Source organism: Microcaecilia unicolor, chromosome 3 (assembly GCF_901765095.1).
Source record: "Microcaecilia unicolor chromosome 3, aMicUni1.1, whole genome shotgun sequence".
NCBI classification, from domain to species: Eukaryota; Metazoa; Chordata; class Amphibia; order Gymnophiona; family Siphonopidae; genus Microcaecilia; species Microcaecilia unicolor.
The window spans coordinates 130,908,205-130,934,721 of record NC_044033.1 but is presented as its reverse complement, the minus strand read 5'-3'; the positions used below and the strand labels follow the sequence as shown (position 1 = coordinate 130,934,721).

Sequence of the window (26,517 nt, the reverse complement as noted above, 5' to 3'; positions counted from 1 at the left end):
AAATTACTTTATTGCTATATTACACACATGCACATTGCTTCATTACAAACTGTATTTATGTAGAGAAAAGCCATCTTTTGGTTTTGGAAAGGCTTTGCTGATCACCTTTAAAGTAGCACTTCTGTGCAGTTAGCTCTCAGAGTCTGTTGTTTAGAAATGCTTCCCTGAAAGATGAATAGCACTACATTTGTAGCACTGTATACCTTTTCAAGGAGACTGTTACCAAAAGCCCCTTCTGCTACTCAGGGGCACTTGCAGTTATGACACTCCAGGCTGTAGTTTCCTTACCAGGGGCTTATCAGGAATCTGCTCATAGAGCACGAGGAACGGTGATAGGCCCACTACAGGGCTTACTGTGCTGCCATGAAGGACTACAGTTATCTAGGTACGTTCTAGAGTCCCCAAACTCTTAATACAAAATATATTTTTCTCAGAAGAGAAAGTAGTACTATATTTTAGTTTTACATAGCATAAGAACACATCAAAATTCTGAGTCAGCTATATTGTAGTGCTGTTTTAAGAAAGTATTTTAAATGGAATATGAAATGTTATTTGGGTCATGATCAGTAGAGACATTTGCCATAGGGTTAACATTTTTTTTTTAAATTCAGATAAGTCTCAAGAGAGATGTTCAGTTGTGCAAATCATGTGGCTAAATACTCTTATATGGTTCTCTATGACTGGGCATTTTAATGTTATCAGCTCCGTGGATACTACCATGATTTATGGAGTTGCTTCCCACATGCACAGTTTAGGAACAAATCCGATCAAACCGAGAAGGTTTTCTTATGCTTCCCAGAAATCTGTTTAAAGGCACAATCCACAGACATATTATTCTAACATAAACCCCAAATCAGACAATGTTAATGTATAATTTAAAGTTTGCACATATGTAATGCACTCTTGGTGCTCTGATATATGTAAAAGTAAGGGCTGGCCTGATGACTGAATAATAGTAATGCAGATTGGATGTGGGTTTGATTCCTGGACCAGGCTATTTATTTTAGAGTCAACTGGATACTGCAGAATCAAGGTTTAGAGCTCCAAGAATGGGGACAGGGTCTTTACCTCTACTCAACAGTGATATCTAGAGGTCCACATTAGGTGAGTTTCAGAAAGAGCTGCAGTTTGTGGCCTCTTGCCAAGGACCTTCACAGGTGGTAGTTTGGAAGGAGGAAAACCTCTGGGTAGCTGTGACCAAAGGCCCTACCTGTAATCTAACTGAGGCCAGTTCTAATTTACCAAAAATTTGAAAAGGAGTAGGAGGAAACTACAGAACCCAAAAAGGACTAAAAGGGCAATTCTATAAAATGTATTGTAAGCCACATTGCGCCTGCAAAGAGGTGGGAAAATGTGGGATACAAATGCAATAAATAAATAAATTTAGGCATCATCCCCCGGATTCTATATAGTGCGACATAAGTTGTGCATGAAAATCTGGTTGTATTCTGGATTTGTACGCACAATTTAATTAGCTTAACAAGCCAATCAGCACTGATAATTGCATTTAACAAGCACTTATTAACACTAACTGGCATTAATTAGAATTTACACGCATAACTTTCTAAGTGTATTCTATAAAGTGAGGCATGTAAATTCTAAGATGTGGATCTTAAAAGGGGGCATGGCCATGGGAGAGGCATGGGTAGGTCATGGGCATTCCTTGAATTTACATGCAGTGTTATAGAATATGCCCATTCCACGCATAATTTAAGCGTTGGCATTTACACCAGATTTTCATTGGCATAAATGGCTGCAACTAAATATAGTTTCAGAAAATGGGCACATTCTATTAACTACACCTAGATTTAGGTGTGTCCTATATAAACTGTCCCCTAACTTTAGGCATAGTTTATAGAATACACCTAGGCATATTTCTTTCAGCATACATTTTTTAGATGTGATATATAAAATCTATCCCCATGTATGTGTACCAATTTATAGAATAGGCTCACTTATGTGCATATATGACATCACTAATTAGCATTTACATGTATAAATGCTAGGTGCTATTATATAAAATACTTGCCAAAATCACATAGGCCTTTTTCTATAAAGGTTATGCTCCTAAATGTATGCTCCTAATTTATGAGCATAATTTAACACTCCTAAATTAGGAGCAGAATCTATTTTAGAGCACAGAGTATGTTCATAATTTAGGAGCATAAATTATGCTCATACATTTAGAAGCGTAAATTTATAGCATAAAACCCATAGCGCATAAGTGTGAGGGGGCATAAACATGGACAGAATATGGGTGGGCCTCTGAGACAGGCAAGTAACTTATAGAATAATATAAGTAACATGCACTTCAGGGCACACTTAGGTGCCAAAAACTATGATGGCTATTGACTTGGTGTAACTGTTGGCTCCTACCTTTAGGCGCACCAATGCCGACTTACACTAGTATTCCATGGAACTGGTGCTCAATGCATGGCACTGGGATGCTTAAATCTTGGCACCAATTTACAGAATTGCCACCTAAAGGTCTAATTCAAACCTAGTATGTAGTATCACACAGGAATTTTGTTAACCAGTCAGGCCTGGCTAATACAACTGGTCATCGTAGACCCTTCTAGCATATAAAGATCAATGTACAATCACATAAAAGGTCAGAATCAGGTCTGTTGTGCATAATTTTCTAGATCTGTGATTCCCAAATCTGGTCTTTTGAGAACAATCAGTAAGTTGGAAATCGCCCTGGCTTTTAGACCAAATTTTTCGTTTTGATAGTTATAATGAGTGTTCTGAAATTCTTAAAAAAACAAATTTAGGGCCCTGTTTATTAAGCTGTGATAGCATTTTTAGCATGCACTAAATGCTAGTCACCCATATGTTCCTATATGCGACTTAGCATTTAGCGTGTGCTAATCATTAACGTGCACTAAAAATGCTAATGCACCCTTAGTGCTGCTTAGTAAACAGGGCTCTTAGAGCACTGCTGACAATTAATTAATTTTCAAGTTACAGCACAGGTCATAAAAAGGAAATTGTAGGAAAAAATTTTTCTGAAGATTTACTTTGCCCCATTCCTTATAGAGGTTCTTTGGAATATTATACAGAATTCAAATCATTTATTTTGTTTCCTCACAAGTAGTGTTCTTGACCTTCCCTGACACCCCCTCCCCCACTTTTAAACCTAAATAAATATTCAACCTGGTCCCGATCCAATACATATAATATGAAACAACTCAAAATAATAATAACATTGCATTAAAAATTTAAACAGTACAATTCCAGGGAGAAAAATCTAATAAAAGTTATTAAAAAAATTGAAGACTTTTCTAGGGGCCCTGACTAAGGTAACACTATTAAGGTAAGTGGGACCCCTTTAAAAATGTATAATTTTTAATGGATATTTTGAAGCTTAGGTGTAATGCCACTGTTGGCATTCATAATGGATCACTTCAAATTTTGAGGGGGGCAGCAAAGTAATTACTGTTTGAAGTAGTGGAGTCAGCATGACAAAAAATAATTTGTTTTTATTTTAGATTCAGATTTCATTACTGCACTCAAACTACTACAGCTGGGCTCGGACTCAATATACAATCCAAACTGTTTTCAATCAGATACTCTAAGACTCAGTGTGCAATGATTATTATTAATTAATAGCTTGTTGGAATTTTGATAGAAAAATCCTATCAACAAGCATTTGTCTAACCACAACAAAAAAGTATAATTAGCTTATCCCACTTAGTAAATCTGTATGCATGCCAATTCATACCAAACTGCTACTTTTACAAAAAAAATTGCAATAATACAGTTATTTTTTCCAGTCCTTTTTGCACAAAATTTATTTACAATGTATACATAAATGCTCCATGATGGGACTATGGAAAAATGCACACATAATGGATGCTTTGCTCAGAAATAAAGTCAACATATTAAAAATAAATCTTCTTCAGTTCATGTTTTCAGCTGCATAAAACAGGAAGTGATGTATATGGTGGTTGTTACTGCATGGGGACATTGATGGTCTGATGTGACAATTAGGCTCCAAACACACTGCCTTTTGGTTTCCATGCCTCCTCCTACCAGTCTCCTTAAGACATTGCCTGCAACAGCTGATTAATCATTGTTGATGACTGCATTTTTTTCCTATCCTTCCTGGTTTACATCTGTTCAGGCCAATTCAAATATGGTAACTGAGTTACACATGCAAATCCAAGCCCCAGGCAAGGGAGTAGGGGATCTGGGGAGGAGTAGGGAGAGAGTGAAGGAAAGAGTAGAGAGACAGAGCACATGGCTGAAACCCTAGGATAGAAGAAAGATTCTTCTGCCTGACACAGTTATTTTAGTGCTCCAAAAACCCTGCAAATAAGCCCTCTCTGACATATGCAGGATAATTGTAAGGCTTTTTTTTCCCCAAAGTAAGGAGGCTTCTGGAGAAAGTGAAGAGCTATGGAAACAACACACATAGTGTGGAAAAATTTCACATTTTTTTAAAAAAAATCTATAAGAAATAACATAATATGGATAACAGTATAATAGCATTTACAATATTTCACTCTTTGTTCTCTTAATGTCTTATATACTTATTATGTCCCCCGAAAGTTGAGTTCAGTTGATGTTTCCTGCTTTCAAGTGTCCCTATGAAGACTCTGGCCTTTTCCTTGGTCCAAAGTAGAAGTCAAGAATGGAACTCCATAGTCATCGCAGAAAGACAGTACTTGAAATTTGCCATTGCTGCAGACAACACACATCCCTTAAGTTACTGAGCATGAATGTCCATGACTTGTCCACTCATTGTTGGGTCTCCTGTGTTAAGCACTGTGGGGCTAGATGCTGACATTGGCATTCCAGGGTGGGGTGGTCCTCCATGCATCATCATTGCTGGGTGGTGAGGGTGTCCAGGAATGTAGGTATGCATTGGGGGCCCATGACGCAGTTGAGCAGGATGTGGGGGCATCTGGGGTGAGGTGTAACTTGGTTGTCCAATATTCATACCCAGTGGACCACCCTGAGATATGTAATCCCCTGGCATGTTTTGTAGTCCTGGAGGGAAAACATCATAATCAAAATTAATATTAAATGCAGTGTAAAGGTAACTGTTATTACTCATAAATATGCATAATTACAATCAGTAATAATAAAAGAAACTTAATGAGCCGGCTGATTTCATATCTGTATCCAAAGCTCTCTCTGGTTTCATTACACAAATGCACACGTTTAAAGTAAATAACTAAAACAAGTAATATGCGAGACTGAAAAAAATGTTCCTTTCAGGTTTTCCAAACTCTTGTTTTCATGTTTGATACAATGATGTCTCCATTATGGCAAATTGTATAAACCAGATAAGTACACTGTTATTTGATTTGCCAACAAACATAGGGGCTCTTTAACTAAAGGGCATTAAGCTGTAATGTGCATTTACGGGCCTTTTATGAAAGAGTGGCAAGCCTACTGCTGGCTTGCCTTGTGGCATTTTGGCTTTGCCCAGTAGTAGTTCCTGCCCCTACTGCATGCCATTTCTGGAACGTCAAAATATTTTTTTGTAGAGCAGCAGGGGTGCGCCCGGCAGTAATCAGTTCTGCCCAGTTACCGCCGGGCTACCGTTGCAGCCCTTACAAGGGCTCCCCCAGGAGATGGCAACAAGGCAAGTGTTTAACTTTCTTCCTTTAAACCCCCCCCCCCAAAAAAAACGTTTACTGGCGACAGTAAAAGGGGGTCTCAGTGCATGGCAAACCCATTTACAACAAAATGCTGTAAAGTGTTTTGTAGTATTTTGCCTCTTTGCATGCACTAAATGCATGTTAACTATTTTTTAAAAACTATTTTTTAGAAGGATCATGTCAGGGGCTGAAAATGTGCATGGAAACATTACCCAGTTAGCACATTTCCATTAGTGCTTGCTAACTGGCTAAGGTGGGAGCACTTAATGCCATCTAAATAGGAGGTGGTAAGTGCTCCTTTGTTAATTTTTTTTGCAAGTCCTACATACTAATGGAAAAACTAGCACAGGACCTGCAAAAAAAAAAAAAAAAAAAGCCTAAATATTGTTGCATTGAATCTGGGCCTAGTGTACTGGAAAGTCTCAAGTTAAGATGCGCTAATCCCAGATTCTAATGCCTTTTAGTAAAAGGGTCCCAAATTTATTTGAATATGAGGGGATGAGTCCTTATTGACACTCAAAGTCTGCACAGTGCAATGTTGCATTCCTGAGCAAAAACCTCATAAAAAGCAAAAATGGAGAACACCATGAAAGAGGAGCGCTAGAAAACAAACCTGACCGCTTTGTAAACAAATCAATAACCGTTATCAATCAGTTCCTGCGCCGTGATCATATATGTCTGAAAAAAAAATCAGGCACTGAATTCAGTGAACCTTTCACTGATATTGCAAACAATAAGAAAAACCGGACCTAAAACAATAAGCCTTCTGCTTTCCTATGGGCCTCTGTCTTCTGCATGGATTGCTGCAGTTGATGGAAACTGACAGGTGTATTGTTTCTGAGAGCTATAAGCTCCATAATCATCAAGGGTGAAAGGCATAATGCTATTGCTAAGTAGGTTCAATTGGCTTTAGTTCTGAGTAATAGTACACTGTGAATGCTATGAGCACCTTGCAATCAGGTCTCAGGGCTCTAGCAATGAATGCTTGCTTAATCTAGCCTAAAGGAACACTTTTGAACTAATGAAAATTGCTTATAAAATATACTGTACCCAGAGCTCTTTAATAAAAAAAGATGATAATATTTTTGTAATAACCTATTAATTTAATTGGTCATGAAAGCATAAAATAAATCATTCAGATTTAATTGACCCAGAAACTAAAAAAAAAAGAAAAAAAGGAGTAAATTTAAATTATCTATGCAAGAAATTTCCACCATGAGGTAATAAGACTGTAGCATTTCCAAGTTCCATGCTTCATTTTCACAGCTAATTGTTAAACTTATTTTTGATTCACACCCACAGAACGCAGATGTAAAAAGCACTTGGCCCTTCATATGCTGTGATAATATAATTAAAACATACAAGGAAGGCTGTGAAACTACTGCTTTTAATTTTAGGAACTAGAAAGAAGGACATTGGAAGGTAATTAAAAATGGAACACAAGGCTTGCATAAGGACTGTTACAATTTGAACACTTTTTTTTTTTTGCATACATTTTTTCTTTCTTCAGAAATGCAGGGGCTAGAATCTGGGACAGTTTTGTAGGCTTCCAACTGAAGCCTGCATTAATGATCTCTATTTTTGTATACTGAATAAGTCAGATCCATTTGTCACACTGCAAATGATGGCATACTTAATTTGGATATAGTCAATTAGCCTGGGCTAAGCTCCATAGCCTGCTGTGCACACCTCAATTTTGTATTCTTCCTTTTTTTCACTGCCTCACATAATCCCATTATGACGGGCTGATGAAAAGAAATAAACTAAAAAGAAAAAAAAAATCAAAGTTTTCATGAATGGATTGCAAAATATATCAAACCATCCTAAGCGAAACTCATGTTTATTTTACCTAAAAGAAGTCTCTGTTTGCCTTTTGGTGTCTTGCAGGTTAGTGTAGAAATGTAACTCATGCATCAACTGTGGTTAGACAGATTTATGACACTTTGGGGACATGCTCTTTCCTCTCCTTGCACTGCTGCAGACTGCTTACATTTTGCAAATCAGTCTGTTGCTATGGAAACTTACTCCCCACCTCCTGTCTGTTTCTTGTTTTGTCATGTGGTCAGTGTTGTATAATAGCAACATACAGGATAAATGTATATCATATAGAGTTCTTTTACAAGCCTAGAATGCCAAGGAACAAGCAAATGAGCAAAAAAAGAAAGCAGCACACAGGAGAAAAACAAGGGTTTTATGGAGAAGGAATGAACAAGCATGAAGCTATGGGCAGGGAGAACATAAATAAAAAAAAGAAAATACAAAATGACAAAATATTTCTTGAACCAAAGTGTAAAGAGATATCCCATTTGTACTTACATCCCCCTCGCTTTGCGATTGGTTAACTAGACGAAGGTTACATGTAGTGCCACTGCCCCTCCATGCCCATATTCATGCCCATTCCACTCATAGGTCCTGGAAGGGAGATAAAAAAAAATCCAAGAAGATGCCAGAAAATGAGCAAACAGATAGTGCCAAAAAACCCCTAAAAAACAAAATAAAAAAGAAACTCCAGAGAATGAAGAAGCACCGAGACCCTCAGAGAGAAACACTTCAGATTTCCCTTCTGCAGACTCCTAAGCACATAGAAGGAAAGGAAGGAGAAAGCACATCACTGAAGAGCAACAGATGAGGTGATTACCTGTTCTGGCCAGTCTACCTGTGGCTCTAGTGAGTGTAATGCTCTCTGTGACAAATTCTTACCTGGTGCTCTGATCCCCATATGTTGCTGACCATCCATGACAAAACCTCCCATTGGCTGTCCGTCAGGGTTGTAAGGTGTCCCTTGACTTACTACAAAAGTGCAGAACATTTATTTATGAACAGTTCTCATCAACAGACATTGCTCATACCAAGCTGAGAAAATTTCATCATGGAAAGTCTCACACTAAGGGGGTCTTTTACTAAGCCACAGTAGCATTTCAGCTCGCGGTAGAAATCAGCTGGCAGTTAAATGCCGAGTCACCCATAGGAATATAATGGGCATCTTGGCATTTACCGACAGCTGATTTCTACCGTAAGCTAAAAACGCTACCACGGTTTAGTAAAAGACCCCCTAAAAGCTGGACATATTACAACACAGTTGCAAAAAAAAAAAAAAAAAACAACCCTTAATTACAGATTCCTATACTAATTCATGTTTCAGTATATTTTAAGTTACAGCCAATTAATGATACAACAATAGGCACAGAAATAAAAGGGAAAATAAATAGCCCAACACCACCTCTGGAAACATGCAATTGCTTAACATATGCTTTAAATTACAATAAGATTTATTGTAATATTATGAAAAAATCCCTTAGTAACACCATTTCTTGATTCTAAATAGTTGTATAGATTTGTAATTCAAGATCCCAAAGAAAATATGTCATTAGAGATGTAAGAATAAAATAATTAAGAACAAAAATTAGCATCCCAAAAGACAGTTCTCCAAGAAATGGCTAGAAAGATACAAGACGTATAAACATACCACTACCTGAATCCTAGGTTTTTACCATACTTTAAAAGCTTGCATCACAAGTAAGTTGTCTTGGGTTATGAAAGCCCATAAAGCTCTACTTCATTGAAGGACTTTGAACTTTTACAGAGTCCCACAAACGATCCTGACCCCTTTGCCCTTTTGACAGGTAATAAAGTTTACAGCAATTCCACACCAAGCCATGCACCAGGGAGTGGTCAAAGTAGCAGAGAGGACAGCTGGGAAGGAAAACTCATAATAAAAACAACATTTAATATTGAATATGTGCAAAAGGTCTAAATCAAAGTTTTATATAATTTAATAAGCCCATCTGTTTTATTAAGTGCTTAATTTTATTTCAAGTATATTTTATGGAGTTAAATTGATTAGTGCTATAATGTAACAAGGTCTGAATTTATTTTTAGTTGTGTCACTCCCAGCATTCATTGCTAGTTTATTTACCAGGTAAGGGACCTCCCAGTGAATGGCTTGAGGATGGTTTTCGCCTGCGTGACTTGAATACAGTTACTACTGGGGACTTGCCTGCTCGATTGGACTGGTCTATCATGGGCTGCACTATTCTTCTTCTAGCATTAATAAACCTGAAATTAAAATTAAAAGAAGGTAACATAAATAACTTGTTTAATTAAAGAATTCTTGTGCTGTGTTGGTGTTCTGGACTAATGGATAGTATTTTTTTTTCTTCGTTCACTCACTTGGTCTTATGCACAAGTCTTAAAATGCTAAAAAACCTGCAAAGCCCCTGGTGACCTTTGAGAATGCAAGCTTTGGATTTCAGAGTTGATTTATGTTTGCCCGCTCTTACCACAGTTGGACATTTCCATTGCATCTTTTCATGTGGGAATTAGCAGAGTTTTCTGGAAACAATACCAGCACCACTCATTTCAATTCAGTGGGGGAAAACCAATGTTCATAAAAAGGATGCTCACAAGGGCATCTGTTATCCCCACTTAATTAGTGATATTCCTGCCTTGTGGAGTCTAGTATCTTTACTTTTTCAGTATTTTATCAAAACCTTCCCAAACTTCTTGCAAGTTTAATTCTCCTTAATGCCCACTATTAAGATAATGAACTGTGATGGCAGTACACCATCAAATGAGGGAATGTCTAGAGTTTTATCACCACCAGCTCACACTGCTAGGGAGTTCAGAGCTATGCATTCCTTTTAGAGATTTCTTGTTATTTTTTTCCCTCCTTATGGAAAGCCTGAGGTCAAGGAAAGGTCACAGTTGTACAGTAATTGAGTTTATACTCCTGCTTTGCCATGTTATCCAGAAACGCTGAGGAATTTCTAACAAATTGTTTCTTGAAGTACAATTTTATTTTTAACAGATACAAAAGATTCCAATTGCACTATTATCCTCTTTCAGGATGACTCCTTATTTCAGTAAAACCAATCCACATTTGCCACAGAGTGACTGTTGGTTGTCAATGCTCACTGAAATGTTAGGAGGCATTAATCATTCAGCCCAGAATTTACATTGCTCAAGTTGTGTCTTAAAGGTTAAATGAGCAGTATAATACTCTTATCAGACTTTTACTTTCCTCTGTAATGCATATTCTATGAAAATGATCAAGTTACAATTTGCATGTGATCAATCATGTCTTCATAGAACCTGTAATCTGTAACATAATGTAATATGGAAAAAGTATAGAACAGAATATCTAGACTCACTGTATCAATTTGACAATAAATTACTAGTGTATTTCTAATGAGATGTTAAGAAACACATTTTAAACACATGCTTAGGAGCCCAAGTTATTCTGTATATTAAGAGCTATTTTTAAAATGTTTCTCTTATATATTGTACCCATAAAAAGGATTAACATCATCTTTGCACATCTTATACTGTTTTTGTCTCATAAGCATAAGTGTAGTGTGTATACTATGTGAAACAAGTAATTTCAAATAATAAAAAAAAGAACATTTGAGGGCTTGGCTGCATGACCAAGCTACTAAATTATTTAATGAATACTAGTGGGCTGTGGATATAGAAAACTATTTCACAGTGAAAAAAAGTGTGATGTGCTATTACAAAAAGAAAAAAAAAAATGAAAAACTTCTTTGCAATGCAAACCCCACTGAGCTTCTCTGAATGCATTGTTCCCACCCCTGTGTGACACACATAGACTTCTGAACAGCACTCACACCATGAGGCCTCTGAACAAACATTCCCTGTGACTTTCACAGACCCAGACCGGGGTGCAGTGCAGTTGCAATTCTTCACCAAAACTACTCCCATTAAAATTCTTCATTTTCAGGAAACATTTTTCTAACCCACATAAAAAATCCTTCTGCAGTGTCATGCCGTTAAAATAGCCACAAATGCTATTAAAACAGCAACATTTCAACTTCTTTCCACCACCAAAATACAAATACGTGGCCTGTATTTTTATTCACTGTTTTGAGATAGTATTTGCCTAGAACTGCTAACTTCTGTAAAATGAAAATGACAAGCTCACCTGTTCATTTCATCATACAACCACAGATGTCTGCTTTAGTACATTTTACATAAACACTTCATAATGATCCCTTCTTAAACATTCTCATATGTATTTATGAAAGGAGATGTGCTGCAAACAGCCATGTGTTTGGATGCCTTCAGGGTGAATTCAGATGCAAGAACATTTTTCCTTCTGGGCAGAGTAATAAAATGACATTCTTGCTCCTCCTACCAGAAGTCAAACTGAGGTCAGCTCTCCATCCTTGTATCTGTTTAAATAAGCTGGTCCAGCTGTTTGTTTCCAAAATGCCCTTTAACCTTTTGTCCCATCCTCTCTGCCTTTGTAACAGAATGCTTTACTTTGCATTAAAGTAGGCTGCATAGTACCTTCTATTAAAAAATGTAGGCCCTTGTCCATACTTTTAAGAATCTCTCCTAAAAATTCAAGGAAAAATGTTAATGCTTGCTAACAGGCTTCCTGCTATGACTTTGTACAGCCTACACAAAAATAGCTAAGTAACATTACTTCAAACAGTCAACAAGCAGTCAAATTCTCACCCTAAATAAACAAAAAGACAATTCCTAATTAATAATATGACCAACGTTTCGGTTTCCTATTAAGATCTTCATCAGTATTCTAGTTTTGGACCAAAAAACAGTGAGATGATGGTATATTTCTTTGTGATTATTCATCAAATTCATTATTTTTATCCCAATTTCTCCATATCACTTTGATGCACTTTCCTGTTGTGATTCAATATACTCTGCCCAAGAGGAAGCTGCTGGGTTATTGCAGGGTTTACATTTTATGCTGTTTGTTTATTTTTAACTTTATATATCACCCTTCTTCCAAGGAGAATCAAAATATTTTTGTTCACCTCCATAATAAATCATGTCATTCTTATTTGTTAGTATATTTCAAGTAAAAAAAATTGCAACTTTATTTGTAGCACTCTTTTCTTAAATCTCTTCATTTGAAAGTTACAACCAATTTGCAGATCTTCCATGGTCCACTAATGGATCTTGACTCAGTTTAAAAAACCATCACACCAACAATGAAAGCACCAGCATTTTTAAAAATTACAGTCTTGTGTTTATAAGGGAAAAAGGCTTAGCATATGTTCTGTTTCTTTGAAAATCTTGTAAAACATATCATAACTCAAGCTACTAATTGATGACCAGCTCTGTTCGAAAAGGAACGCAGTACTTTACACAGCATTCCAGGTTCTGTTAAAGTTGCTATGCTATATATATTTTTTAGCACACTGAGTAGCCAAATCAATGGCTCATAAACCCTCTGTAAACTGTCAAGGCTACAACTTAGATCTGTCTATTTCATTTATACATGCTCCTTTCTTTTTGAGTGTCTCCATATTTTTTCCTTTGTGAATATGTATATTAGGCACTCTCAAAATAGGAATGTCTTTTGCTTTCAATTGCCTCCTATCCTATTTTTCCCCTAGTGGGGAAGAATTGTCTGCTGCATCAGTGAAATGTGGCACATGCAAACAAGTGAAAAGTAGGCTTAACAACCATAGAAGCAATATACTATACTGTGAACTTTTGGGGGAAGCGCATTTAATACTTCTAGGGTGAAATGTCTCCAAATGGGTTAGTTTTGTGCAAACGACTACAGAGTATGGTTTAATATGATGACTGCTAAACAGACGGTGCTGAAGTCCTTGCAGAACGATATCTCTATTATTATCAGGAGGGCTGCCAAGGGAGTTGCTATTGTGATTCTTGATATGACTCAGTGTAAGTTGGAGGCCTCCTCTCAGTTAGAAGACTTGAAGGTCATTAAGAAGTTAGTAGCTGACTCCTCTGATGATATTTTTGCTGATTTACTCTTTATTTTGAATGAAGGGAAACAAGCAGGTTTTTTTAACAACTGCAGAATATAAGTTTATGAGTAATTGGATATTTCAGGTTCCAATTTTTTATCTGCTGCCTAAAATTTATAAGAGCTTAGATAATCCACCAGGGTGGCCAATTGTCTCCTCTAAAAACTTCTTACTTGAACGATTTTGTAAATATGTTGACACTTTCTTGAGATCATTAATGACTACGGTTAGGTCTTATATTCAGGATACTACACACTTTGTTTTTAACATATTTTGTCTTCTAAAACGGATTTAGTTTGGGTCTGATGGTTACCCTTGATGTTTGTTCTCTTTACACAAACATTCTGCAGCATGAAGCACTTGAGACACTGCATATTGAACTTGATAAGTGTTAGTGCCCTCATATAGTTCCTATGGAATTTTTGATTAAATTGTCATCTTTAGCAATGCGGTGGAACTATTTTTTATTTGATAACACTTTTTAATCAACAAGTGTCATGTGTTGCTATGGGTTAATCTTTTGCTCCTTCAATAGCTAATCTGTTTATGGAACATTTTGAGAGCAAATAGGTCTACATATTAAATTATGGTGTTGCTTTATTGATTATAAAAAATTAAAAAGTATATTGTTTATCCAAGGTATAGTAGGTAGTGAGGTTGCAGACTTGGTATTGTATATTTTGTGGTCTTCCCTTGATATTATTTTATTGTTGCTTTATTGATGACATTTTTGTTTTGTGGGGAGGTACTCATGAAGAACTGTTGGCTTTTGTTACATATTTAAATGTTAAATAAACATCAAAGGGGAAGTAGAAACAAATGGCAATACAAAGTCAACTACCGAAACTAGCATACCTTAAAAAAAAAAGAAACAAGAAGCTAGCAGGCATCAGATAAACCAGTGGTTCCCAAACCTGATCCCGGAGGCACCCTAGCCAGTCAGGTTTTCAGGATACTCACAATGAATATACATGAGATAGATTTGCATGAGGTGGAAGAATATTCATGAATATTCATTGTGGATATCCTGAAAACCTGACTGGCTGGAATGCCTCCGGGACCAGGTTTGGGGACCACTGAGATAAACATAAAAAATGAGCCATCGGATCTCTTATAGCCCTAGTTATTACAGATCCAAGGCAGGACAGACGTAACTAAACACAATGGACAACACAAGAACCGGATCCAGACGAGGCAAGGAAAAGAAGGCAAAGGGCCAGAACTGGAACCCGGACAAGGCAAGGCTCGGAACTGGATTAAAACTGGGACTGGGACCCAGAAATGCAAGACAAGGCAAAACACGGAAGTAGATTAAAACTGGGTCCAGAAAAGGGCAAGACAAGGACAAGGCAAGGACTGGATCCGGACAGGACTAGACTGAAAGAGACAAGACAAAGCACACCTAGACAGGCAAGACAGGGTAGGAGATAGGCAACAAGAATAACAGAAGCAAGACAATAAACAAGGCAGCAACAGGATTCAGGATTCTTGAACAGGCTTGGCTGGAACAGGATTCAGGGTTCTCGAACAGGCTTGGGATATCAATCAGATTCTTTGACATGATTTACTTTTGATAAAGAACCAAAGCAATATGGCTTTACCAAAGGCAAATCATGTCTAATGAATCTTATTGATTTCTTTGATTGGGTGACAAAAGAACTGGATTAGTGGCATGTGCTGGATGTGGTCTACATACTGCAGATTTCAATACAGCCTTTGATACTGTTCCTCACAGGAGGCTCATAAAAAAAAAACCGGAGTGGCTTAAAGATAGGACCCAAGGTGGTAAACTGGATCAGAAACTGGTTAACTGATAGGCAGCTGAGGGTGGTGGTCAATTAAATTTGCTCAAAAGAAAAAAGGAGAGCAGTGGAGTGCCTCAAGGATTTGTCCTGGGGCTGATTCTATGCAATAAATAAGTACATAAGTAATGCCACACTGGGAAAAGACCAAGGGTCCATCGAGCCCAGCATCCTGTCCACAACAGCGGCCAATCCAGGCCAAGGGTACCTGGCAAGCTTCCCAAATGTACAAACATTCTATACATGTTATTCCTGGAATTGTGGATGTTTCCCAAGTCTAACCCCTTTTTAAACTCTGCCAAGCTAACCGCCTTCACCACGTTCTCCGGCAACAATATATTTGTGAGCAATGCCAAAGGATTAGAAGGAAAAGTATGTCTTTTTGTGAATGACATGAAGATTAGTAACAGAGAGGACACTATGGAGGGAGTGAAAGGCATGAGAAGTGATCTACAAAAAATTAGAAGCTTGGGCTAATGCTTGGCGGTTACATTTTAATGTGAAGAAATGAAGGGTAATGCATCTGGAGTAAAGAAATCCAAAGGAGATGTAAGTGATAGGAGGTGAGAGACTGATATGAATAGACTGGGAAAGAGTTCTTGGGGTGATAAGTGCTTGAGGATGTCAAGTTGGCTAAATGAGACAAGGTGGTGGCAAAGACCAGAAAGATGCCTGACTGCATAGAGAGGGGTATAACTAGCAGAAAAAAAAGGAAGTGATAATGCCTCTGTACAAGTTGTTGCTGAGACCATATTTGGAGTACTGTGTTCAGTTTTGGAAGCCATATCTTGCCAGGATCTAAAAAGACGCAAAGATGTTCAGAGGAAAGCAACCAAAATGGTATGGGATCTATACCAGAAGATGTATGAGAAGAGATTTGAAGACCTGAATATGTATACCCTGGAGGAGAGGAGGGGCAGGAAGATATGATACAGATATTTAAATTCTTGAACGATAGGAACAAAACAACCTTTTCCAAAATCAGAAAGGCTATACATCTAGAGGACATGAAATGAAGTTGCAAGGAGGAAACTTAAACCAACATCAGGAAATATTTTCTCACAGAGAGGGTGATGGATGCCTGGAATGCTCTTCCATGGGAAGTGGTGGGGTCAAAAACAGTGAAAGAATTCAAGAAGGCATGGGATAAATGCAGAGGTTCCTTATATACCATTAAGATGGAATGCAAGTATTGTCTCTCTTCTCTTGTGTCCACTTCCATTCAATCAGAAGTACACGTAGCAGAGGTATTGGAAGAGTCTGAGTGCCTTAGAGTCACAGAATGACAAGTTCTGAGGCCGTATGTGAATATCTGAAGAATAACAGCATGCATGCATGTTTCTGAAGAGTGAGAGCACATGCATATATGTATGTTTTTATGTCTCTGATGGGAATAGTCTCATAAAGAGTTGTCCTTTGAAAATTTGGACTGGAGTGAAGAAACACTTTGGTACCAATCTACCTGTATATAAACTAAGTGAATGGAAGTTTTCAGCCCAAGGAAGTTACTCAGCTAACTATAAAGTTACCTGGGTAAATTCTTTTGAACGCTGTTCTAATACTGCCTCCACTCTCTGTTTTTTCAGATACACCAAAGTTATAATGTTCTTTTGCTTCTTCCATTTGTGATGCTTTTTTTACATGTAAAACTTTGTAAATTTATACCTGAGACACTTTTCACTCTTTGGGCTAAGAACCTTGGCATCTTTGGTTTGGTGAATAAGGAAAGAAGGGTGAAAATGACTTGCCCAAATTCCCTGGTTCTCTGCTTCAGAACTGCCTAGTTACCCAGTTCCAGGAGGGGGACTTTTTGGTCAGTCCTGTGTTTGAACTTACATCCCAATTCAGTGTGTCATTTGTAGTCACTGATTGTAATCATTGTGAAATCAGCACTGCGTTTTCTATAATACACCAGGATAGAGTTGTCAGAAATCCATGACAGCCTTAAAATCTCGCTCCTGGAACTGGGTAACTTGGCAGCTTTCCATCTTTAACCATGAAGCCACTTCATTTGAAACACGTTTGCATAGCCCTCATACTCCATAATTGCTGCCATGCCCGCAGTTAGGTTCTGCATGTTTCCCTGATACTTCTGAGGAGGTGAAATGTGGGGGGAAGACCATGAATGACGATCAGGTGGGGGGGGGGGGGGGGCAGAAAAAGGTAATGTGACTGGAAGATGATGAGAAAAGAAGTAACTGGGAGCACATGGAAGGGGCGCCCACAAATATATGTTTGCTTAAGGCTCAATATAGTATTTATCTGGCCTTGCAAAATATTCACTGGAGTTGTCTGTTGTCCTATAGTGTGCTCACATTTCTGATCCCCATATAGCTATCTCATGTTTTGGGAAAGAACAGAAGGCCAACAAGCAGTATCTGAGGGTTGGGTGTTTTTCTATAATTGGCAAGCAAGATAAAGTGTTGCCTGCTAGGCAGAGGGTGAATCAGGGAGCAAAGTAGCTCTCATTTGCTTTGCTGTGTCCACTCTAGCCTCATTCCCTCCCATCCTGTTCTTTGCAGGACAGAAAGAGAGAGAGAGGAGAAAACAACAGAAGGGGAGAGGCTGGAATAGGGAGTAGAATGGCTCATCCTTGCTTTGCTCTGTGCTCTGGCAGTTTCAAGTAGAGAATGACACGGGGACAAAGCGTGTCCCCGTCCCATGCCCGTGGGTTCTGTCTCCGTCTTCACCCCATCCCACAGGTTCTATCTCTGTCCTCGTCCCGTCCCTGTGGGCCCTGTCTCCATCCCCACAGGTTCTGTCCCTGACCCCACCCCATCTGCAGAATCCTCAAACACTTATGATTTTATATTTAAATCTTTTTATTAAAGTATAAAAGGAATATGCTGTGCAACTGTTATTTATAAATCACAAACACAAAACAATAATAACAATGAGCAACTATAATAACCTCCCCCCACCCTTCCAACAACAATAGCTGATTTCTGCTACCCCAAGGAATCCTAATCCACCTTGTTAAAATGTCCAGGGGTACAAAATGCAACCCGTTCTGTATGCCCTAGCAGGGGAGAAATATGCTCAATGAAGCACTGTTATAATTTTTTAATCTGTGGATGAATAAGTCATGAACAATCTCAGGATTTAGTCTAGCTCTCCTGTCTTCCATAGTCCTTCTTGCAATAGAAGATGTATTCCTAGAAGATATGCTGGTATCAGGAATGTACAGGATTCCCCCATGCAAATATTGCTAGTTGTGGGCCAGCATGTTTGCTTGTTTTTCCAAAAAATCAAAATATTGTGGTCTGTATACCTCAAACATAAATAACAGTCCAGTTCATTAACAGGCTTCAAAGTAGAAAATGACACGGAGACAAAGTTTGTCCTCAACCCTGCCCTTTCCCCGTGGGATCTGTCCCCGTATCATTCTCTAGTTTCAAGCTCATCCCTTCCCTTCCTTGCTGCCTGAGATTCACCGTGGGATCTGTCCCCGTCCCTGCGTCATTCTTTAGTTTCAAGCTCATCCCCTTCCCTTCCTATCCTTGCTGCCTGAGATTCACTGGCCAATAAAGTCATCAAGCAGAGCCCTATATGCTCATGTATAGTGAAGGCCATGTTGCCGCCGCCCCTCCCCAAAATTGCTGCACTCTAGGCAATTTTCTTAGCATGCCTATTGGAAAAGCAAGCTCTGACTGAACACTTATTAGATCATTCAATTTTGTTACAGTTTTTTAAAGCCCTCTTATTGCTCTTATTTTATTTTCAAATTTGTAGGAATTTACATATTTGCTATTTAAAAAAAATAAATAAAACAGCAGTTCCCTTTGCAGTCCTAAGCCATATTCTGTGAATCAACTTTTAAATATTTGATTAAAGTATCAATGCATCCAGTTGTAATTTTTGACTCGGCTTAGTTGGAAGCCACAAACAACTATCGTGCATTAAAAAAATTGCTAAACTGTGACACAAACAGGGGCATTTTCGAAAGAGAAGGGCGCCCATCTTCCGACACAAATTGGGAGATGGGCGTCCTTCTCTCAGGGTTGCCCAAAATCGGCATAATCGAAAGCCGATTTTGGGCGTCCTCAACTGCAGTCCGTTGCGGGGACAACCAAAGTTCATGGGGGCGTGTCAGAAGCGTAGTGAAGGCGGGACTGGGGCGTGCTTAAGAGATGGGAGTCCTGGGCCGATAATGGAAAAAAGAAGGGCATCCCTGACAAGCAATTGGTCGACTTTACTTGGTACATTTTGTTTCACGACCAAGCCTCAAAAAGGTGCCCAAACTGACCAGATGACCACCGGAGGGAATCGGGGATGACCTCCCCTTACTCCCCCAGTTGTCTCCAACCCCCACCTACCCTAAAAAAAAATTTAAAAACATTTTTTGCCAGCCTGATTGCCAGCCTCAAATGTCACACCCAGCTCCATGACAGCAGTATGAAGGTTCCTGGAGCAGTTTTAGTGGGTGCAGTGCACTTTAGGCAGGCAGACCCAGGCCCCCCCCCCACCTGTTACACTTGTGCTGGTAAATGTGAGCCCTTGAAAGCCCACCCGAAACCCACTGTACCCACATATAGGTGCCCCCCCTTCATCCCTTAGGGCTATGGTAGTGGTGTACAGTTGTGGGGAGTGGGTTTTGGGGGGGGGGGGTTGGGGGCTCAGCACCAAAAGTAAGGGAGGTATGCACCTGGGAGCAATTTCTGAAGTCCACTGCAGTGCCCCCTAGGATGCCTGGTTGGTGTCCTGGCATGTGAGGGGGACCAGTGCACTATGAATGCTGGCTCCTCCCACGACCAAATGGCTTGGATTTGGTCGTTTTTTGAGATGGGAATCCTCGGTTTCCATTATTGCCGAAAACTGGGGACGACCATCTCTAAGGTCGGCCTAAATGTTGAGATTTGGGCGTCCCTGACCGTATTATTGAAACGAAAGATGGCCACCCATCTTGTTTCGATAGTAGCAGTTTCCCCGCCCCTTCGCCATGACGTCCTTAGAGATGGGCACCCTTACAGATGGTCGTCCCCGTTCGATTATGCCCCTCAAAATGTTAAAAAGCCTTTTATTAGCATTATTCCAACTTCTGGGAGCCAATATTTAAAAGTAGTTATAAAGATAGCAGCATCTACTACCCAGATAAATGCCTCTAAGAGAGATATTCAGCAGTGGTATTTAGACTGTGCCACTGAATATCTTTACAGATCTCGCAAGCACTATCCAGATAGTGCCAACATGGTCTAGGAGTAGAGACACAAGTTATTAGGGGAATTTTCTAAGTGGCACTTAAAATAGCGTGCACAAATTTGGATGCATGCCCAATTTGCACACAAAATTTAGCTGACTAAAGAGCCCATTAGCAAAAATTTGGATTTACATGTGCATCTTTCTTGGTGCTATTCTGTAAAGAAGCATGTGTAAATCTTTTAGCATGAAAGTGAAAAGAGGGCATGTGGACGGGTTGGGGCATTTACTAAAGATGCATACAGTATTAGAGAATTTGGGGGACCCGTGCCTAATTTAGGCATGGGGATTTTTTTTACTAGGTTTCAATTGGTGTAAATCTTTCAGCCCCAAATTGGGCCTGGATCCCGGTGCTAGGTGCTATTCTATAAATGTTACCCAAGTCATAGTGCTGTTTATAGAATAGTGCTCAGTGCTCATTTTGTTCGGTGCTCAAATTTGGGCGCCATTTACTGAATTTAGTCCTGTCTGGACAGCAATGATTTTCAGTGCCGTTATCTGGATAACTGTCTGAATAACTTAGGATAACAAAAAATGCTGTTCTGTCCAGATAGTGGCTAAATATCACTACTGTCCAGGTAGTACTGGCAGCTCACTGCTCTATCTGGACATTCAGTGGCAGCCACCATCTGGATACTGCTGCTGAATATCTGGATTTGTTTTGACTGTGGCAGCTGACATTTAAAGAAAAATGCCGACTGCCCTGAGCTCAACATCAGGGGTTTATTACTTTATCTTAAAGTCGGTTATATAGCCTAATGACCCATTAAGTGCTAGTCATGCGCTATCCACACTCTCTATGTTCCTATTTGTGAAATAAGTTTTAAGTACACTCAAAGAAAGCTGATTCAATCTAGAGTCAAACTTTATGAAGTCATGCTTGGCAACTTTTCTGGCTTTTCACTGCCTCCTCCTCTTTCTTTTGAACGAAGACAGCCCAGAACTGCAATACATCATCCAGAACGCTGAAAAGGACCATATACATGCTCTGCTAGCCGCCCACTTCAGAATCATAATACTGGAATCTACTCAAATAACAGCAAGGGCATCAATCATCTAAATCAGAAGGTTATCCTTCGAGCATGGCTTTACTCCTCTGTCGGTAATGGGATATTTGTTAAATGAACGTGTAGAGGATAGGGCACTGTGGAAGATGGTATTAAATAGTGAATTATAAGTGAAACACAAGACAAATTTGGTGATGATAAACCACTAATTAGCTGACAAGTTAAACGATGTAAAGTGCAAATGAAATCCATATGAATCACAATTTCAAAATAGATTCAACAATATAGTTTTCTAAAAGCACAGCTTCATCCACTTATAAGCTTGGGGATAATTTTATATCTTAGTGCATGTGTCAATAGTGTTTGCATTTTTTTCTTTTGACTTGTGAAGGTACTGGTGAATTTTTAGAATAAAAGCATCTATACCCTTCCAGTTTGAAAATCATCCAAGTGAATTTATATGCTTACATTTACACCTCCTCTTTGTCATACACAACTTTATTGAGTTATTTTGCATGCATACACATGGGGGCTCAAAGTATGTGCACAAATGCCAACCCCCTCCCATACCATGCTCAGAGGCTGAGTCTCAATCTCTAGCACTAAAGCCAATGACACCCACCCCACATCGCCAGAACAGCACAGAAACCTAGCCCTCCAATGCTCAAAGGAAATGGTATTCAAATTATATGCACACTATGAAACCAAAAGCAAGGGGGAAGAATGTGCCTGGTGCATGTGCATGAGTTTTGCAGTAAGTGTAGCTCTTGTGCGCATGCTCAGGCAAGACTGGAAGTGCAAGCACATGTTGGCGCTGTTCTTCTGTGCCTTTAAATATAAGCTTTTCAAAAATCGTTTTCAGCTGACAGGCTCATATTTGAGCTCAGAAAAACAGGCGCCAATGTCGGTTTGCACTTTTGATTTTGCTCGGAAATAAACATCACACACATTTGTTTCTCACTATCAGTACTAATAGGCTGCGTGGGCTTCCTTCTGCTTCTCAAAATAAGACAAAACTGGAAGTTTAACGTCTCTTCAAAACCTTTAATACTACCCCAGAGTTGGTGGTAAGTTTTCAGTGTTATGGGTAGCATTTGTTTCTGCGCTGTTCTCTGAGCACAGGGAGGGAATACCAAATGATCTCATTAACATCTGTTTGAGTACACAAATACAATTTGCAGCCATCTTTCGCGTGTAAGTTGTTTCCTGTGCTAGAGCCCTCTGAACATTCTGCACACATTGATGTGCATGCTAGTCCGGTGCTAACTGCCTCTAATGCATGTGTTAGGTTTTGAGCATCGGGGCCTCAGTTCAGGCAAAGCTCCGTTTGTATAGGCTATATGTGCACAACATTATGTGCATATTGCACAAGCAATGTTACATACGCTTATTGCTGTGCATAAAAAAATGATTTACATGCAGAAATGGCTTTTGGAAATGTCTTCCCTGTGTATTTCAGTAACGATGAATGAGAACAACAAGCACCCCCATCAAACGTCATGTTAATGCATCATACTGTATTGATGTTAGGCAACATACCAACAAGGAACTTAGGCCCCAATGTTCAAAAGTAAACATGGGAGCTAGAGTCCATGAGCACTGTACTAGTGCAGAATGTTCAGAGGCCCAGTGTGTGGGAACAAACGAGCATGCAGACGAATAACACAAGTAGCATGCTAATATAGTCAAGCTCATGTTAATGAGGTCATTTTGTATTCCTCCCCAATGCTCAGAAAAGAGTGCTTGAAACAAAACTGCCTTACTGCTGTAAAAAAATAACTCTGGGTTGCAGCAGGTGTTAGGGTATTGGAAGAGAGGATTTCTCATGATTCCTTCTGCAAAATCTGCCAGTTTTGATTGCTTTTAAAAGAAGAAGGAAGTCCATGCAAGTCCTTAAGCGCTAGTCGTAAGAAACAGCAGACTCAAGTGAAGGCACACATTAGCATCTGTTTCCTGAATCTAAATTGAAAACAGCCATGCTAAAAAAATAAAATAAAATAAAAAACGCCCTCACATTGACGTCTATTTCCTGCGATTAAACATAAGCGTCCAAGCTAAAAAAAAATAAAAAAATTAAAAACGCTTATATTTAGGCTGCAGAAAACAGACACCAGTGTGTGCTTCACGTTTGGGTTTTACCAGACACATACGCACAAAAACCAAGCTTACTGTGGAACTCTTCTGAGCATGCACCAAGCACAATCCTTCCGCCGAACTCCTTAATGCTCAACACTATGAGCGCACCTATATTTGCATCTCATTTGCATTCAGTATTAGGGCATTGTTCTTCTGTGCTGTTCCAGCGGTATTCAGAACAGTGACGGAGTTTTCAGCATCAGGGCCTTAATCCTTAGGTTAAATTTATATCACAAAAAACCTTCAAACACAACCTAAGGTACAGTTTGTGTACTAGAGAAAAAAAGGCCTCAGTGCTCCGAAGCAACTTCTTTGCACCAATTACAGAATGAATGAATATAGTTGCTACTTATCAGATCCCAATGTCACTCAGAGATCAAAAACCTCCTACAATACAAATTTTGTGCTTATTGTGTTAAAGTAACACAAGGTAAAATTAGTCCTTACCTGATAATTTTCTTTCCATTAGTCCCAACAGATCAATCCAGAGACTTGTGGGTTATGTCCCTCTGCCAGCAGGTGGAGATAGAGAGAACTTCAGAGGTTTCATAAATGTGACCCTGTACAGCTGCCATCATTTCAGTATTGTCGATACCATAGCAGTAGAAGAAATCAGAAATCCATAGACAAAGATCTCTCCTGCCTCTACAAAGTCTATGAAGGCACCTCGACCGCAACAGTGGGAGGTAATGCTTTCCTTTTAAACTTCTATATTGTAGGCGAACCAAACAAAGGAACCTGATTTGGAAACAGGAAACAAAGCAATTCGGAATTCAAGAATGGAACACTAACAACCAGAAGGGAGGGCCTCTGGATTGATCAGTTGGGACTAATGGCTAGAAAATTATCAGGTAAGGACTAATTTTATCTTCCATAGCATCCCACAGATCAATCCAGAGACTTGTGGGATGTACCAAAGCAGTCCTCAAGTACGGTGGGACACAGCAATCCCAGTAGCCAGGACCGAAATACCAAAGGATGTATCCTGGCGCACCATAACATCCAATCTGTAATGTTTACTGAAGATATGGACTGAAGCCCAAGTAGCAGAACGACAAATTTCCTCTAAAGGAATTAAATGGGACTCAGCGAATGAAGCCGCCTGTGCTCTGGTAGAATGTGCCCTCACCTGTTGCGGAGCAGGCTTCCCCTTAGCAATGTAAGTGGAAGAAATAGCCTCCCTTAGCCAAAGGACAACCGTGGCTTTCAAAGTTATTTCCCCTTTTTTACAGCTTGCAAGTAGAATGAAAAGATGATCAGACCGACGGAAGTCATTGGTAATCTCCAGTTAATGTAAACGACATCATCCAGTCATCACAATGCATGATACTCCTCCGATTAGTCCTCCCTTTGAAAGGTCAGAAGGAAAAGAAGCTGATTTAAGTGAAAATGTGACACCACCTTAGGGAGGAAGGACGGGACTGTCCTAATAGATACTCCGGCCTCCATGAAGAGGAGGAAGGGATCCCGCAACACAAAGCCTACAACTCCGACACTTTCTTGGTAGATGCAATAGCCACCAAAAATACTGCTTTGAATGTGAGGTCTTTTATGGACAACATGTCCAGAGGTTCAAAATGAGGTTGTTGCATTGCGTGCAACACCAATAGTCTCTTTTCAGTGTCAGATCCCTCTGGTAAGGTCTCTGCTAGGAGATCAGTTATGGGTTCAATATCCTGATACTCTTCTGGCAGGCTGCAAACAGCTAGCACCATAGCTGTGCGATCTGCACAGGCCTTTATCATATTTACATGAAAAGTAACAAGTAACTGAAAAATGGATCAATTAGAAAACTATCTAAACATTTGCATACTTCTTATAAAGCATATAGGGAGATCAGAACATATATAGCTATTCACCAGTTATCAAATATAACTTTTTTACAATTTTCAGCAAAGAGCTCTCTCTCTCCCGGGCTGAAAATGAAGCAACAACCAGCAACAACTGCTGGGTAATTTCAAACTCCAAGCCAATCAGAGCCCAGTCAACAAGTTTTAAAGGTATACTACTGCAGCTTGCTTCCTGCTTGTGTTAAAGAACCATTCAGTTCACTATAACAGCTTTACAGCAAAGAAATACCACCTGCTGGCTAAATAGGAGAAATACACTTCAGGGCATAATTAAAACAGAAAAATATCTAATACATTTTATAGGCTTAAAACACACTGTTTCTTCACAGACAGCTCCCATTCCCCCGGATCCAACGTGTTGCAACTGAGGACGTCTGCCTGAACGTTTGAGACTCCCACAATGTGGGCAGCTGAGAGGAGAGTGAGATACTTCTCCACCCAGAGGTAAAGGGTTCCTTTGCCAGCGGGGTGCTCTTGCTGCCCCCTTGCCTGTTGACATATGCAACTGCCGTTGCGTTGTCCCAGAGATCAAAGACAGGTTGTCCTTGGTGAAAGGCCACAAACTCTAGGAGTGCTAACCGAATCGCACACAGCTCCAGTCGATTAATCAACCAGGACGCCTTCATTGGGGACCGCAACCCCTGGGATGTATTATCCAGGCAATGAGCTCCCCAGCTCAACAGACTGGCATCCGTTGTGACCACAACCCATGCCAGAGTAGTCAGGGGTTTTCCTCTGTGTAGGTTTTCTGGAATTAGACACCAGCACAGAGCAAACGTTGCTTGATGCATCCATAGAATCTGAACCTGGTAGTCCTTTGATGGGGGGAGGGGGGGGCAACAACTGAGCAGGGATAATTGGAGGGGCCACATATCACTTCTGGCCAACAGTACCACATCCAACATGGCCACCATGGACCCCAAAACTTGTATATAATCCCATGCTCTGGGGCTGGAACTGAAGGATGTTTCAAATCTGACCCTGAAGTCTTACTTTGCAAGCCTCTGGGAGGGACACTGTCCACTCCTGAGTGTTGAAGATTACTCCTAGGTACTCCAACAATTGCGAGAGACACAATTGGCATTTTGGCACATTGATCACCCAGCTGAGAGACTGTAGGAGGTTGAACACTCTGTCCGTTGTCCGCAAAC

General features: G+C 39.6%; 1 protein-coding gene across 3 annotated transcripts in view; it reads right to left on the bottom strand.

Annotated features, from left to right (window-relative positions):
- Nucleotides 1-3,462: 3,462 nt before the first annotated feature.
- The window catches only part of MEIS1 (Meis homeobox 1), a 385,764-nt gene continuing 362,709 nt past the window's right edge, over nt 3,463-26,517 (bottom strand). The window contains exons 10-13 of one of the 3 annotated variants that reach the window (XM_030196367.1): nt 9,610-9,668; nt 8,313-8,402; nt 7,929-8,024; nt 4,907-4,995 (exon numbers count right to left, since the gene is read on the bottom strand). In XM_030196367.1, the coding sequence (XP_030052227.1) occupies nt 7,966-8,024; nt 8,313-8,402; nt 9,610-9,668 (208 nt within the window). In that variant the 3' untranslated portion in view covers nt 4,907-4,995; nt 7,929-7,965. Of the gene's footprint in view, nt 4,996-7,928; nt 8,025-8,312; nt 8,403-9,528; nt 9,669-26,517 lie in introns of all 3 variants that reach the window. The other 2 variants (XM_030196365.1, XM_030196366.1) reach the window with 2 other exon arrangements.